The 18,436-nt window shown below is 35.2% G+C and overlaps 1 protein-coding gene across 1 annotated transcript in view; it reads right to left on the bottom strand.

Annotated features, from left to right (window-relative positions):
* Positions 1-18,436, bottom strand: part of NOX4 (NADPH oxidase 4) — a 164,994-nt gene that overhangs the window by 96,365 nt on the left and 50,193 nt on the right. Inside the window, exons 9-10 of the mRNA XM_044258341.1 lie at positions 2,820-3,036; positions 36-200 (exon numbers count right to left, since the gene is read on the bottom strand). Coding sequence (XP_044114276.1) covers positions 36-200; positions 2,820-3,036 — 382 coding nt within the window. The remainder of the gene's footprint in view (positions 1-35; positions 201-2,819; positions 3,037-18,436) is intronic.

Raw genomic sequence — 18,436 nt, 5'->3', positions numbered from 1 at the left:
CATACATATATAAAAGTTGCTGAACACTGACTCACCTGGCCAGGTCTTGCTTTAAAGTTTTCTTTGATCATTCGGATTTCCATGACATCTGAGGGATGACTTATGACCGAGATGATGGTAACTGGTTTATTGCTCCGGATACACCTATAAAGTCTTTCAGCACAATATAGGCACAGGGGTCCAGAAATCCAAAGCCAAGTCTGGTGGAAAATTTTTTAAATATACTTTAAGAAATATTTTTGTTGTAGAAATATTTATATCCTGCTCAATTACTAATTTCATACATTATAATAATGGTATTATAATCTGTATTTTAAATGATAAAATGCAAAGAAAAACCAGTAAAAAATAAGAAACAAACTGAGGGTTTTGGAGGGGAGGGGGATGGGGAGTTGCACCTGGTGGTGGGTATTATGGAGGGCATGTATTGCATGGATCACTGGGTGTGGTGCATAAACAATGAATTCTGGAACACTAAAAAGAAAAAGAATAAAATGGAAAAAAAATTTTTTTTAAATGGAACGCCTGGGTGGCTCAGTGGGTTAAAACTTCTGCCTTCGGCTCAGGTCATGATCTCAGGGTCCTGGGATCAAGCCCCACATCAGGCTCTCTACTCAGTGGGGAGCTTGCTTCCCCCTCTCTTTCTCTGCCTGCCTCTCTGCCTACTTGTGATCTCTGTCAAATAAATAAATAAAATATTTTTAAAAAATCAGATGCTCACTGCAACTTATTCAAACAAAACTAAATATAAAAATAAAAGTAATGTGACACATCAATAGGTATGTCTACTTTGTTTCAAATTTCTTCCTGTGCATACAGAATAAATACATAATGAATGTGTATAAAATATCTTCATCTAAAAAGAAAAGATAGGGAAGTTAAATGCTCGAATAAATCTGAAGACGGTTTTAGAAAAAAAATCTGCCAGTCCAATATTTGTTAAAAAAAAAAGAAAAAAAGAAAGAAAATCCTGGATATATGTATGATTGTTTTTAAGGTATTAAAATGTTTTCATTTCCAGGAGTAACTGGAATTCTTCAAAATATAAGGTAAGGGTTTTTTTTAGTTTTTTCTTTTTTTTTTTTACATCTATTTATTTATTTACTTTTTACTTGAGTGTAGTTGACCCAATGTTACATTAATTTCAGGTGTACAACTTAGTGATTGACAAGCTTATACATTATCCTATGTTCACTAAAGTATGGTTACCATCTGTCCTATTACATCACTATTACAATATCACTGACTGACTTTCTTATGCTATGCCTTTTACTCAACCTTGGCTATTTTTAATGCACATAATACACATGCATAATGTACACATACATAATGCATATACAATATAAAATATGTATAAGAATTATTTTAAAATATAGGATATCCTAAGCATGTTGCTTACAACTTACTTTTATATAATAAAAATAATATGCACAGAAGGTATTATATAGAATTTGGAAAGTGTGACGATTTTGCATGCATGCTGGATGGATAGCCCCGATCCCAAGATAACCCACTGCATCTGCTCAGAAGTATGGAAGCCTGTCCTGTGTGACCAACCCTTTTCCTAGAACTGCACACCATCTTTCCCCCATCACTGAGGGGCCTCTGACCCAAACTTATTTTAATGGTTACTTTTTAAAACCTTGTTTACATAGCTATTTCAGATCTTTCTCCTTCCACACAGATGGATCATGCCTCTTCCTGATATTTAGTTGGTTGCTCTGTGGGTAGTAGACATCACAAGACAAGCTCTGTAATGCAGCAGGCTTGCACCTTTGGGACAGGCACGTACCCTTCGAGCATTAAGTTCCACATAAGTAAAACGGAAGTCACAACACCTGTCCTGCCTAACAGATAGCACTGTGTGAAGCCAAGAAATCTGTGAAATTGTGAAGTCTATGAGAAACCTAGAGGATTATTATTAAAAATAAACACAAGACTAACATATTCATTCCAAAGTCATCTACAAATTCAATCTACTTTTGGACTCTTCTTTCTTCCCTTCTGAAAAGAGACATTTGACATCACTGTCCCATAAGCAAAGAGTGTTAATTTCCACATGGGCAGTTCCCATACCCACATGGGAAGATTAGGGCCCTAATGGAATCACTTGCTGGGTATTTGAGTAAAAGGTTTTCCAAGAGCAAGCGTTTTAGTCAAAGACCTAGTTTTGGACTCTACTTCTGCCTATATTAGGTTGTAGAATTTGCTCAAGGTATGTATTTAAGTCACATTATGTATGTGACTTATGTATTTAAGTCACAATTTCTTCATCAGAAAATTAAGGATGATAGTAATTGCTTCAATGGGCTATTGTGAATATTAAAAGAAATTATGCATGCAATACATTTTAGCACATTTTAGCACCTAGCAGATGATACCATGCATTCAATAAATTGATTTTATGATTTATCATTTATTATATACATAATATCATACCATAATATTATGCTATACCATAATAATAATTACAATTAGTATTAGTTCTTTCGCTATTGCATTTATTATTCAACCTACTTTTCTCGTGGATAGGGAAAGTATCTTTGTCACTTCTCTTTTGGCAAGCACAAGTGCCACAGAATGCCAAGATTGTATGGCCATTTAAGGAGGAATTTTCTATATTCTGTAATATAGGTCTTTTTCCTTGACCTGCCAGCTGCCTTTAATGAAAAAATAGGTGCTATCTCACAGTTGAAACATCCTGAAATGTTCTTTAATTCCTTTATAAACCTTCAAAATGTGTTTAGATACAATGCTGATCAATAATTATGAAAATATGGACTTTGAGGAGACCATCAAAGATATAAAATTAATCTGACCTGTGGAAAATTAGCTTGAAATCTGGGCTCTTCCATACAAATGTTCACAGATCTGTTTTTGGTAAGTTCATCTGGTTTTGAAAGTCCTCCAGGGAAAGATTCATGAAAATGTTCCAAGCTGTGGTCTGGTAAGTGAACATTCTGGTACCGGGTTCCATTAGGGTTGATGCAGCCAGGAGGGTGGGTATCTAAATTAGCTTGATACTTCAGCAGCCCTCTGAAAGTAAATTAAGGGGAAAAAAGGAAGATGAAAATGAAATTGAAATCAGAGGACACAGTGTAAGAAAACAGCCTCTTTTTTTTAATTAACTTTCCATAGTATTTATCTGAAAAGTGCTTTTCATGTATCTTACTTAGGAGCAATTGAGAAATCCTACAACTTTTAATGAATTCTTTACTATGGGACTAAACAAAGAGTGTTAGCCCTTAAACAAATACTACAAAGACATGGTAGGGAAGAACATATCAATCTTTCCAATTATTCTTGAATTTCACAGCCTTTATTTCAACTCTATTAGGCATGCATACAATTATATGCTACTTTTCACTTCAATATATACTATAATAATGAGTACTTTTGCTATATCTTCAAACACAAATGGGAAAGTATAGGGATCATATTTGATTTGACTGAGACTGGATAAAATAGGCATTGCTGATTTACAGAGATATTTTATACAAACATAGTAAGAGGAACTGGAAGCTTGCAATTCCTTTGGTCTGAAAATAATTAATATGCAGCAATTAGACCCTACACATGTTTACTTTTCAATTTCTCCTTAACCAAGACCACATAAAAGACTCTAAGATAATTAATCAGGCAGGAAAGCCAACAACCCTAAAATACCATTCCGATTGTTTCATATTCTGTGACCTAAGATCACCATTCAACTTTCTGTGTTTTGTGTTGTTATTAATGAAAAGTTAAGTAAGATCTACCTCATGGGGATAATGCATCAAGTGACAGATTGTGCAGCACATCAAAAAAGATCCCCACTGCATAAGCAAATCTTGAAGAAAAATTAAGATTTTGAAAGCTTTGGAAATTTGACAGTGTGCATTATTTTTGTTTTAAAGATATTCAAATTTTAGCATCCAAAATTACTTTTCCTGGTTAGCTAAGAATGTATTTTTAAATTACTCTTCAAGTTACCAAATAATTAACTTTAGTATATTACAAAAAAGTATATTTTAAGTATATTGCAGCTATGATGATTTTATAAATGATTTTTACAAATATAGTATTTTGAAACAACAAAAATTATAACATGAATAAAAAGACTGAAGAATATATGAAAATTAGAAAAGCAGTGACCAAGGCAGTCTTTGCTGGAATTCACCATCTACTTAACCTGACCATTCTCCTTTTGGTTATGTTCATTTCTTTCCTCTCTCTCTCTCTCTCTCTTTTTTTTTTTAAGTATTTTATTTATTTACTTACTTAAGAGAGAGAGCAAGCAAGAGCCCACAAGGAGGGGCAGATGAAGAAGGAGAAGCAGACACCCCATTGAGCAGGGAGCCCAAAGAGGGGCTTGACTCCAGAACCCTGGGATCATGACCCAAGCCAAAAGCAGATGCTTAACCAACTGAGCCACCCCCAGTGCCCTCTCTCTTCTTTTTATATTACTTTCTTCCTTATAACTAATCACAATGAGATTATACAGTATAACAAATACTATGTGCTCATTAGAGAGACATTAGAGAGCACACATAATATATTATAGTATGTTTCTAAGTAGCAGGTTGTATTGTATAACATCAATGGAAGCCCACACACCCATTTTTTAAATCAATGGTGTAGACATGGCCTGAGTACAAAATAAATTAATGATTACTATAGACATGTGAGCAAAGTACAGAATGCTTCATAGAATTCTAGTCATATAATACAATCACTGTGGTATTATACTTGGAAAGCCTAAGAATTTGATTCAGGTCCCATTATAAGTAAAGATTTACCCAAACTTGTTGCTCCTACTCACCATCCCAAGATTGACAGGTGGGTAGGCCAAAAATCTCAGGCATTTATTCTACTGGCCTGAAATTAGACAAGCTTTGGCATAATGCACTGGGCACTATTCTAGGTGATTCTACAAAGTTCGATAGGAAGTCAAATCTGCTCCCTGAACCTCAAATACTTAAAACCTAGTTTAGAAGACATCTTGGAAGTTGCTGAATGGAGGTGAGACCACAGATAACTGGGCTAGAGTATTTTAATAAGACCTCAGTAATGTGCGGTTGAACATCAGGTCCCCAAAGAGCAATTTATATACATTTCACGTTATATGCACAACTGCATGAAATAGGAATTATTATTCCCATTTTAAAAATTAAGAAACTATTTGAATAAATGAAATAACAACCCTGGGCCACGCAGCTAAGTGGCAGAGCCAATATTTGAACCCAGTTCTGACTCATATTCTATGCTCTTCCCCTGTTACTATACAGCATGTTAGTTCATTGGATCCTTACAATGTATCTACGGAAAAGATAAGGAGAGGAAGATTAATATTTAAGAAAGGATGTCAGGATTTTTTTAAGCATTCATTTCTGACTTAAACTTGAAAACAAAATAATCATAGAGGGTAAGTGTTTTGAGGCCCATTACACAAATGAGAGACTTAAGAGACTAACTAAATGGTCATCTAAATATGGGATTCAGAAACCTCAACTCTCTCATTCCAAAAACCTGTATCATATAAAGTAAATCAGTTAGTTATAGAAGTCTACCTCAAGGAAAGAGATTCAAAATAACAAAAGCCTGGAAATAAAGTCAGATAACGTGTGTGTGTGTGTGTGTGTGTGTTGGTTTGGAAGTGGTTGCTTACCGTCAAGCAAAGGAATGCTATTTACTCTCCCTAAGTCTTAAGTGATCAGGTGGGCAGGACCCCATGTGTTAATAATCCTCAGAATGACAAACATTGTTACTATGCAGTACAAATCTTCAGGCCAGCTTAGTCCAACATTGCATTGCTATTCTTGGAGTTTCAAAAGGTATGTAATATTCTAAAATCCCTTTTAGGGATGCCTGGTATGTCTCAGTGATGTGGACAACAAGGAAGATCAGCATTGTCTGGCATATAAACACCAAGCTGCATGTTCCAGAAACCTCAGTTGTATTTGGAAAGATCGCATTAAGCTCTAAAGAAAGACATGCATATTATGTCTGTTGAAATAAATTTGATACTAGGCATTCAAAACAATCATAAACAATAAAACCACACAGAAGATATAACTCAGTTTTAACAAATGATGATTTGTTAAATCACAGTGATGTGGAATAAAGAAATGATAACTGATATTTACCTATCAATCCAAATATATTCATAATCTCTACTCTACATTTATATTAAAAAATTCTTCAGAATGAAATTATTATAATGGATACCAAATTAAATGACTTAAGAAATATTATATTCTAAAAATTCCAAGAAATTTTGTATTAGTACAAAAGGAATGAGAACTTCTATTTTTTTATAACACAGTGAAAAAGTAAGTTATTGCATTTAACTGGACTTGAAAAATAATGTGAAATTATTGGTTTAGTTAGAAGTACACTTCCTCCTTTTCCAAAACTATAACCAAACAGAGCTGTACAGTTTTGTTCCACACATACATTGGTCTTTAATTTCAGGATGTTGTCCATAGAAAGAATGGAGCGGTTGGGGAAGACCTAGTACAGGGGAAGGACTCTGTACTTTGGTCTCTGACCTGGCTGGTCACTGACTGACAGTGTGGTCTTGGGCAGATGAAAATTCCAAACATTCTCACTCATTCCAAGATGGGGCAACTGATCTTTACCACACAAGTTTGTTATAAATTTTATGGAAGTGGGCAGTAAGGCATGTAGCACCTTACTGGTATGCCCAATATTTATCCTTTCAACATGGAGTTCAGAATCTGCCAGTGTCCTTCCATGGAAATCCATCAGTATCTCTGCCATCTTATATAGCCAAATAAATCTAACCTGAGATTCTGTGCTTGTTTTGTTTTGATGAGCGATGTTTTTTTGTTAATCATGGTCTGTCTATAGATCTTTTCTCTCTTATCCTTCTTTCTTTGATAGCAACAATTACAAAATAAGACCAAAAAAACCATTTTCATAGGGTTTTAAGAAGAGGTAACATACACCATTTAGCTTGAGAGTAGCTTACAATAACATACAGCTCTCAAACTAAAAGGGATTTTTTTAAAAGATTTATTCATTTTAGGGGGAAGGGCAAGGGAGATGGAGAAAATCTTAAGCAGACACCCGGCTGAGCACGTGTGTGTCTCATGCATTTATATAACACCCCTCCATGTCCATACTCACTGCCAAACCCTATCAGCCTTCTAGCCAGTTTCTGGCACATGGTAGACCTTCAATGCATTTCTAGTGAATTGATTTTAAAAGTAAATAATCACATAATTTTTTGCATATGGCAAGGGCATAAAAGTTAAAATAAAGAGAGAACATTCTTGTGCATACCATTGTATTTTTCATAATTAAACGATAAATAATTCAAAAGGAAAAACAGGAAGATAAAAAGATGTTCATGCATGGTAAACAAAGAGTCTTGCCAAGTTAAGATGGTGATGTAGCAGGGGTAGGGGAAGAAGACAGACAACGTAGGAATAGGAATGCTAATTACTCATTCTTTTTAGTTGTATTATGTTCCAGAGGAGAGATTTTGAAATATCTTTGGAATGTCTAGTGTTCTTCTATCATGAGAAAATGAAACAATTTTATGGTATTTCTAAAGACATGGTTGTGAATGCTATTGTTTTGGTACTCATAGGATTTCAAGATGTCCTTTCAACACTCAGCAGAGTTCCAAAAAATAGGTTCCTTTCTTTTTTGCCTTTTCTCCTCAAGAGGCATTATAGTTATACTACCATGCTTTTAATGACAAAGTCATAGAAAATAACATAGCACACAGAATAAATCTCACTCGGTTACAACACAGAAATCATAAAAATATTTTATGGCAAAAATTAAATAGTACAGAATGCCATGTGTGCCGAAAGGACAATCACAAAATCATTCTTACTTGAATTGCATGTTAAAAATATCTAACAAATGCAGTGTCACTTATGTAACCTTTATGTTTATGATTTTAATCCTTTTTTAAAGTAGAGAAAAAAATCCTTGCCCCATGAGAAACCTACTTTTTTCCCTAGTATTCTATAACACAAAATGTTTCTTTACAGGAAAAAATAGAACAACCTGTTTCTGACTGTTCTTTTTACTTTGCTTCAATACCAAAAAAGAGCTTAAGAAAACACACCCAAACTCGTTATTTCAAAACCCACTGGAATTCACTGACTTCGGTGGCATCAACTAGAATGCACACTCCTTAAGGTCAAGGATTCATCCTGTGTTTCAGCCATATTGCCAGTGCCCAGAACAGTGTCTATACTCTATAGCAAGTGTTCAATATATATTCATTGAATGACTTCATGGATGGCTAGAAGTATACAAACAACTTCTTGTTTGGATTGCTGTTGAAACACATGATTGAGGATTCATCTGGTTTTAAAAGACACAGAAGGGGGTTTGAACTTGAAATCCAACTCTGAAAAGCATGTCTATATTTTAGGAAATGGTATTTATTAGTAAAGTAAACCATGTATACACATTCACTTTTGTAAGAAATACCATTAAATCAGTCTGCAATTTACATCATCCTTCTCCACCCTTGAGTATTTCTAAGTTCACCCTGAGATCTCAGCCGTGCTCTGACCCTGACCCTATTCTAATCTCAGCAGACAAAATTTCAAGTGAGTTAAGTTGTCAACCTACTTGTTAACAGCATGTAGACATGGCATGCTTTCCTAAGCGAAGAATCCAGCATACATCACGGAACCTCTAAGTATCTAAGTACGTATCAGATCAAAGCTATCACTGCCCACTTTGTCTGGTCTAGACAGGTCCTTGCCTCTTCATTCTTTCCTAGGCGCTTGCTACTGATACCGGAGGGAACTCACATTCCACAGCTTGACTGGAGCACATACTGTGTCTAGCTCTTGCTGATGGTGTTGTCCGACATACAAGACTGGACAACACAGACAGCGCCAACCTCATGGGTATGTGACCTTTGCAGTTTCATGGAACCATGCTCTTAGAAAGGCCCTGTGATTGGTCCAACACTCTGTTGTCACCGTCTTGAAATGCTTAATTTTTTTTTCCAATTTACTTATTTTCAGAAAAACAGTATTCATTATTTTTTCACCACACCCAGTGCTCCACGCAAGCCATGCCCTCTCTAATACCCACCACCTGGTACCCCAACCTCCCACCCCCCCGCCACTTCAAACCCCTCAGATTGTTTTTCAGAGTCCATAGTCTCTCATGGTTCACCTCCCCTTCCAATTGACCCAAAAGCACATACCCTCCCCAATGTCCATAACCCTACCCCCCTTCTCCCAACCCCCCTCCCCCCAGCAACCCACAGTTTGTTTCGTGAGATTAAGAGTCACTTATGGTTTGTCTCCCTCCCTATCCCATCTTGTTTCATGGATTCTTCTCCTACCCACTTAAGCCCCCATGTTGCATCACCACTTCCTCATATCAGGGAGATCATATGATAGTTGTCTTTCTCCGCTTGACTTATTTCGCTAAGCATGATATGCTCTAGTTCCATCCATGTTGTCGCAAATGGCAAGATTTCGTTTCTTTTGATGGCTGCATAGTATTCCATTGTGTATATATACCACATCTTCTTGATCCATTCATCTGTTGATGGACATCTAGGTTCTTTCCATAGTTTGGCTATTGTGGACATTGCCACTATAAACATTCGGGTGCACGTGCCCCTTTGGATCACTACGTTTGTATCTTTAGGGTAAATACCCAGTAGTGCAATTGCTGGGTCATAGGGCAGTTCTATTTTCAACACTTTGGAAAACAGCATGGAGGTTCCTCAAAATGTTGAAAATGCTTAATTTTTTAAAAAGATTTTGTTTATTTATTTATTTGACAGAGAGAAGTCACAAGTAGGCAGAGAGGCAGGCAGAAAGAGGGGGAAGCAGGCTCCCTGCTGAACAGAGAGCCCAATGCGGGGCTCAATCCCAGGACCCTGAGATCTTGACCTGAGCTGAAGGCAGAGGTTTAACCCACTGAGCCACCCAGGCGCCCCTAAATGCTTAATAATTTTTTATGAAAGGGCCTCACATTTTCATTTTACAGTAAGCCCTGCAAATTAAGTAGCCAGCCACAGACACCATGCACCTTCCAAAACTAAACCTTGGAGCCTAAGAACACAAGATCAAGACAGGAACATTCCTTAAGTGCGTAAAGTTAAATAGGTCATTTTACAAACTTTCCTCAGCTGAAAAAGTGAGATAGTTCATGTTCCTCTCTACTCCATGGGTATATAAAGTAAAGGACTTTGACCTCTTGGGAATAAAAAATGTGTAAGCATCTGATTTTTTTTTTTAGTATATTCTTTGCTTTCAGACCTCACTAAAATGGGGCTGGAATAAAAGAATGATTTCACAGTTCAGAAAAACACTGTACTAAAGATATTTCTTAAACTTTGCCCTTGTTCTTCTCCTTCCTCCTGAAATTTGTTACCCTTCACCAAGCCAGGACCACTTGTTATTATGAATAAGATCCAGGAAGAAAAGTGAGATTAAAATTATGTGAGAAAGTATTTGGTCTGAAACTCATTATTCCTATCCTCAAAGTAGGAAAGAAGTAAACTTACAATTTAGATTAAAAACTTGTGAACAAAAGTAGCTTCCAACACAAGTGAATTTATATACATGAAAATGCTCTTTATATCCTACATCTACCTACCCAGGTATATGGAATCCTTAAGGGAGAAAAACCCACATGACCTCAATACCTATCTCCACCTGCTTCCAAGATAAAATATCAGCAAAAGTACATAAATCATAAGAGCTTAGTCCAGAATTGATATACAGAAAAATCATTTTTTTTGCACAAAAATGAAAATCAATCCTATGAATGGGAAATTAGAAGTGGAGGGAAAAACACATCATAAAGACCATAGTTGCATAGAATATTATGTTATTAACATATGTGAAATACGTAAATATTATGTGACAGAGATTTTAATTCCAGATAAGAAAGACTTAGACTTTTAGGAAATGTATTCATTCTATATATTTGGGTAAACAATTCAAAAGCCAAAAAGTGAAAGAAAACAATGAGATGAAATTATTTTCTTCTGCAATCCAAAGAATTTTTAGCCACAGAATTACACAAAAATCCCCAACAAAATATGTGCCAATCTGCAAGATGACCAAAATAATCAAGTCTTAAAGATTAATTCCTCTGGCACAAGAATTGATATCCTAGTTACCATAAGAATTTATTACCCAGAGAACACTGAACGTAAGCGACAGTCCCCAAATGGGAATCCAATTACACTGAAACAAATACACAGATTATTTCTTATTGTTACCTGCAATGTTTAGATAATTGGGGAAACCTGGAAGGGCCTAGAAGGACCACAAATTCCTAGCCAAAAGCCAATTAATACAGCGCCACTTAATCCAGCACACACTCAATGGTGACTTGTGACAGGGATTCCATTGATAAAGATGGGTAAGAAACATTCTTGCCCTCAAAAACAGTATAATTAACCTAGAATATATCACTGCTGTACTGTCTTTTCTCTTTCGTATTGGAACTCAGAGATCCATAATGGGGTAGGCAGGAGAGAACCCTAGACTAGATTCGACCATTCAACCACAGCTCCAGCTGCTGCCCCACTTCTCCCTTTCATTTAAGATTTTACATAATGTATCTTATTCTGTACTCGTGGATATACAGTATTTATGAGAATTACTCTCTTCCCTCAGTATACTTTCCAGGAGTACAGATACATAGGTTCTTTCTTTTTTTCTGTACAATTCCTATTCTCCTTAATCTATGTTGTGAGCAATGACAGGCAATGAGGCCTGGTAACAGGTTTTGAAATATGTGGACTCCCTGTCTGCTGAACAAAGAGCCATATACACAGTGTAGCAAGAATACTCGTAAGAGTATCTTCCACTGTATTTTTATCAGCTCTAGTCTAGAACCTAGCTTTGTTCATTGTTATTTTCAAGTCAACTGGAAGAATTTTGGATGTTAATGTACCATATAGATATAATTTTATTATTAGGGTTATTATAAAATTGTATTTATTATGTACCGTAACAAGGTTGAATGTTGTAAGAAACATTTATTAAACAACACAAAATTTTTTTCATTTTCTTCTTACCGTCTTCTCAGAGGACTAAATTTCTTCAAAACCTTGAAATCTATGTAACTTATAAAAAAAAATGAATTCCTTACTCAAAACCCACAAAATACACACGTAACACTCACCAACTTTTATAGATAAATTGGACAGTTACTCCAAAGTTTCACATGACATGAATATATTTCTTTCATAAGTGAAGTGCCTTCCAAGCCATGAATAAATAACTCATTAATTCAAGAAAAGATTAGAAATTAAATGCATAGGTTCTGGGGACAGACTGTGGGTCAATCCTTAACCCTAGCAGGCCCTAACTAGGTGGTTTTAAATAGCCATTTAAAACCATTTATATTCAATCATTTAATTTAACCTTCTGTGCCTCATTTTCCCATTTGTAAAATGAGGTATATAAGAATAGTACTTACCTAGTGCTAGGAGATTTAAAAAAAAAAAAAAAAACTCTGTGTGCATGTGGGGGGGGCATTTATGTATATATGAATGTGTGCCTAAATTAGTGCTAAGAACAGTACCTGTCACATGCTGAATCATTATATAAACCTTGGGAATTATTATGATGAGTATCACCATTACCCTCTAAAATGAATAAAATGTGATTGACAGGTTCAGAGCTATATTTATTAGGTAAGTTCTCCTTACAGAACCATCATGTGAGAAGAAAATTGTCCCAGTGCTTCTTTATGTTCCCCACAATCTATTGTTTTGAACTCTGGATAAAACGGAAGAGGAGATATAAAATGTATAAATGTAATATTACAGCTCTCTAGTAAAACTCTAGCTTTAAAAGGCTTCATTCAGTTCAGATATTTTTTGGGCCACATACAGCCTTGTGAATCTAATGAAAGCTAAAAGTGTGTGTGTGTGTGTGTGTGTGTGTGTGTGTGTGTAATATATTAAATATAAATATATAAGCATATATATATTTACACACACACGGGGCTTGTATTCAGAACTCATGTCTCTTAGCAATAATTCAATGATTCTTAGAGATTATGAATCCAAGTAGAGAACTCCCACTCTACTGAAAGAGAAGTAGGATTTTGAGGTAGAAGTAAAAGGCATCAAACTTACAATAATAATGCGCACCTATCAGAAATTAAGCACCTAGAAACTATTCAGAACACGTTACCTGGAAGAGTGATGAGTAGTATACAAAAGATTGAGCCACAACCAAGAACATGCAAATCCTCACCTTCTACCTAATATGGTAGAGGACATTCATTTATGATCTGTAAAGTGGGACAAAGCTACACAAATTTACTGTGTTTATTATTTGAAGGTTCTAGTCTCCCAAATACCTATGTAGAGCCCTTATTTGAGGTAAGGTGATCTTTTGTGGCTCATTCACCCAGAACTTTCCCCTAATGCCTAGGAATAGAGGGAATCACCGTATATCCTGGTTTACCCACAAGTCACTGCTCAGTTATTAATAGCATTCCAATTCATTCTCAGAAATGTCTGGTATGGACAATACATTATGTGGCCAATTCAAATCTAGAGACAAAGAAAGGAATGTGGAAAAGAAGATGTAGGAAAATAAATTATTCTTCCCCGGTGCTAAAATAGAGTTGGCTTAACATAACACCTCTGGGCCTTCCTTTCCCTGGGCTTCACTAAGTTCCCTTTGACTTTTTAGGAGCAAACGTCTCTGACTAGTGGGAAGATCACACGGGCCTGTGTGGGTGAAATAAGCCCTCAGTGCAAGTGGCTTCTGAAAGAGAAGATATTTGGGAATCAGCGACTTTCAACACTTACATAAACTGCATAACCTTCAACACTTCCAACACTTATCTAAACTGCATACCTCTACCCTCCAACAGAATGTTCTTAATTTCTTCCTCCTAAGGGCCTACTGGAGGGAGGATAAGCCAGTACAATAAGCCTAACTTCATAAATATTTGTCTAACCCTGGTTAACTTCTTGAGCCTAAACTCCTATGAAGCCAACAGTGCCTCTGGTTCATTAATGTCCCTGTTGACAAAGTCTGCCCACCCTGCCTGTTCTGGCTGAAAGAATAAATGATTTTAGAAACATGCACATAGAAACCCATTCCTTTTAAGTCCCCATAGAAGAAAGGATTCAAAGAGAATATAAATCATGCTCTTCAGTGAACTCTTGCCAGGAAGTAGACCCAAAAGGCAAAGAGCTCTGTTTGAAAAAACAATGTGCCATGTAATAAATAAATAATATATTAATCTATATAATAAAATAAGGTCTGAGAGGTCCAGCAGAACTAGTACAACAATATTATTTACACAATTAATTGCCATACATGCATCGGAGGAGGACTTTCCCCCTCCCTTTTTCAGAATCACAACATTTTGATTCCTCTCTCATGTAAATAAAAAAGTAAAATACAGTCACTGTGCACCTAACACCCCGAGCTGGAGCCAGTGGGTGTTGACTCTGAGAGGCCAAGGTGCCAAATCTCATTTGCAATGTGTTCCCTCCACAAACCTATCAAAGGAGTAGGGTTAGTCTCTCAGCTGAGGCTCTGTGACATTCATAATTGCTTTTCCCTCCAATGTCCCTTTTATCAGTAAGTGAGAATGGCAGTATATATATCCTCCTGATGAGTTTCTCAAATGAAATAAAGAAATGTCCAGTTACATTCGTGTCTGAAAAGAGGAAACAGTTTTGGCTTTTTTTTTCCCCCAAATGTCTTCTGAATTGAAATATCTTTAATACAGCATGCAAATAGCAACCTCCTAGAAAGGTGTATTAAAAATTAAAAAGAAAAAAAATCCCCTCAGGAGGAGGCTTGTCTTGCAAGTTCCAGAGTAAACCTTTATTGTTAAAATCAATTGAATTTTTGAGACCTAACAATGTTATAAAAAGTGTTGCCCTCTCAAAGAATATTCTTTTGATCTGCTAAGCAGTTTTCATTATACTTTCATCAAATTACTTTGTAGATAGGAAAACCTGGGCTCTTCAAAAGTGCTGTGTCTTTATAAAAACAAAAACAAAAACAAAGATTCTTCCAACAGTTAAATGTAGGGTTTCTTCCTAATACAGCTATTAGGTATTTGCAAAAGTATAATTTTTTTTCCTGTTAACCCTTGAATATGCCTCTATGATTCTTACATTGTTATATTCACTTATTTAGTGAATGTTCACTGAGACAACCTGATGATGTAGTAGTTAAGAAAAAAAATAGGTCAAATTATCTGACAAGGTCATACAGCTATTAATGATGAACCTCTTAATTGCCATCCTTTCTTGACCTCTTAGAAAGGAAAATTAGCATATTTTAAAGATACATTTGACCAATGAAAAGAAACATCTGAGTTAAGCATATGTGAAATGTTTTTTTAGGGTTTCATGCAATAGATTTGCTTATAAATAATTTTAAAAATCTAAGACACAGGTAACAAGTATGAAAACTAGGTTAAGATAAGGGACGGGTAATTATAGAACAAGACAACCAGGTCCTAAATAATGGCTGCAATATTTGGAGCAAAAAAGATAAACTTTCCATGTTACCAATGTCATATCAAATACACCTAGAGCACTGCATGTAGTGTGGTTTCCACTTTTTAAAGGGATCCAAGGGAAGCATACCAAACAGCAGCCAGCCTAAGTTAGTGGTGAGGAGTGTGGGCCCAAGAATCTGATCCCTGGGTTCAAACCCAAACTCTTTTACTAACTACTCATGACTTTTAACAAGTTACTTCGCCTGCCACTACCCCTGCTCTGTCACCTGGACAATGAGAATAATGATCACCATCATCATCATCACAGCAACCACAACAGCAACAGCAGCAGATTTTATCAGGGTTGTTGGGAGGATTGAATGAGATCAAACATTGGTAAGGTACAAGGTAAGCACTCAATGAATATTCACTGTTAACATATATATTTTTTTAAAGTTTGGAATAATGAGGAGATTTGAGATGATCATCAAGCATGGAACAGATGAGCAGAATTTGAAGGAGATTTAGTCACAGCCACTGAAGTCCCTGATTTAAATTAAAGTAAAATAAATTCTTTCTCTAAAGGGAAAGAACTTTGGGAAAATTAGAGTTTCCTAAAGACAGAATTGGCTTTTCAGAATTAGATATTTATTTAGTTTGTATGGGAGACTCAAGGCATCTTACTCAAGATATCCTTTAAGCTTCCTTCAAAATTTGAGATTCTATGAAAACAAAACTGACCTTCAAAAATCACTACTCCTCCTATTGCAAAAGTCTGCTTAGGCAGAGAAGCTAGCCAACAATCTCTAATCATTTCATCCTTGAAGCCTAAAATTTTCTTAAATTCCCAGTCTACATTGCCTCTTTAATTCTGAACTACCAGAATTCTTGAAAAGAAAATGTTTATACATGGAAAATATGCAGTCTAAAATTCTCTCTAGCTCTTTCAACTTGTGTTTTAATTCTAAACTAATTACCAATGCTGGGAGACTAAAGATCATATATTATATTGTTCCACTATACCTCATTACTGTACTTAGCACAGAAAATACTGATTTCCTTTCCCTACATAAAGCACACCCTTTAATAGAAATCTCAGTATAAATCCAAGAAACTTATTTTGAGTAACAGCACTTTATTTCCTTATATGACCAAAAGCTAGAGAATGAAATTATCAAGGTATTTCATAAAGCAAAGATAATCTATGTTCTCAACATTGGGCAAATGATAATTTCAATAGATTTACTTAGATCCTTTATCAATAAAAAAAATTTTTTTGAGAAATATTCAATTTTGAAAAAGTTGTAAGTTTTTACCACCAGTAAACTTTCCCATACCAGGAGAATAATCTATGTGGCTTTATTCAAAATTTAACGTCACAGGTTTATAAAACTTTAGTTATAAGATGGAAAAGTTCTGAGCATCTAAAGTTATAAGATGAAAAAATTCTGGTAGCTATAGTTAATAATACCATACTATATACTTAAGATTTCCTCAGAGAGTAGATCTGAAGCATCCTCATGGGCAGGAGAGGTAACTGTAAAGTGTTGGATATGTTAATTCATTTGGTTGGAATAACCATTTCACAACATATATGTATTTTATCACAGTGTACACTTAAAATATATTACTTTGCAATATACAATATATATAATTTTATCAAGTATACTTCAATAAAAACTTAATTTCGTAAAAATGTATACTACAGAATACTTATAGAATTGTATAGTTATTGCATGACACTGATTTCAGTATTAGAAGAGGTTTTCTTACTAATAGTTTATAACAAGTTAGTTTAAGAAATTGATTACATATAATTCACTCTGCAGATGCCTTTTGTTATTTCATTGCATAAATTAAAGTCACTTTCTGTTTATGACCCTTGTTTTACAAAAATAAGTCATAATTTAAATATGCCTTCTTTTATCCAAAAAATGAAGAAAGAACTCTCAATACAAGCCTCTTTAAACTTAAGAAATCTGTTTGAACTCCTGAACCTTTTTTAAAAAATTGACTCTATTTTGAATTACAAAGAAACAGATATTTTCAGTTTTAACTTAGTACAACATAAAGGCAAAAGAATGAATAATTAATTATACTAACAAATGATTGCATTTTTCTCTCATCTGTTACAGATAGATGAGGGAGACCACAATCCCAGATAAAACAAGATATTAACCTTTAAAAAAATTAACACCCAGTTCTCAGTACAGAGCTCTCCAAAAACACAAAACCTAGTAATAAAAAAAAATAATGAGTTTTTGAGTCAGAGTGGCCAAATCTGAATCCAGGATCTATCAGTTAAGTAAACTTTAACAAGTTACTCACGCTCCCTAAACTTCAGTTTTCTGACTTGTAAAGGGGGGTTAACAATATTATTTTATCCTTTTAAAACTGTGATCCCTGAAAACATAAAGCATCTAAATTATTCTGAATTTATCCTTGGCATACAGTAAGCATTATGTAATTATTTTAAATTACAGTTAACATTAGTAGCATCTGCTTACTCATAGTTCATTTTATAATAATAGCCCTGACAGCCAAACAAGCCATTTAAATAACAGAGTGTAAACCAAATTTGTACTGAGAGCTTTCTTGGTGTCCTAATACTCCATAGAACATATTATTCCTGCAAAAGGAAAAGAATAGAACCTAGAGCTTCCTCAGACCATGGCCCTCTTCTTTGTGTGGCAGGAATGACTAACCAGAAGCCAGGATAATAATGTGAGGCCATGTTTCTGATGCTCTACAACTGTATGTTCTGGAACCAAGTACAGAATAAATTGAGCCATCTAAGGACATATAAGAGCCATGAGGACATGTAAGAGAGACCCATATAATACTGTTGTCTAAAACAGTGGTCTCCAAAATCAGAGGGGGAAAAAAAAGCATTTTAAACATGCGCCCTGAAATAAATACATAATTTATGCGACCTACTGTACAAAGTACGTTAGAAAACATTCTGAGGAAAGGATTAACAGCAGATCTGAAC

Source organism: Neovison vison, chromosome 7 (assembly GCF_020171115.1).
Source record: "Neovison vison isolate M4711 chromosome 7, ASM_NN_V1, whole genome shotgun sequence".
In the NCBI taxonomy this organism is placed as follows: domain Eukaryota; kingdom Metazoa; phylum Chordata; class Mammalia; order Carnivora; family Mustelidae; genus Neogale; species Neogale vison.
Note: the sequence above shows the minus strand (reverse complement) of the source record. Positions and strands in the feature narration are given on the sequence as shown.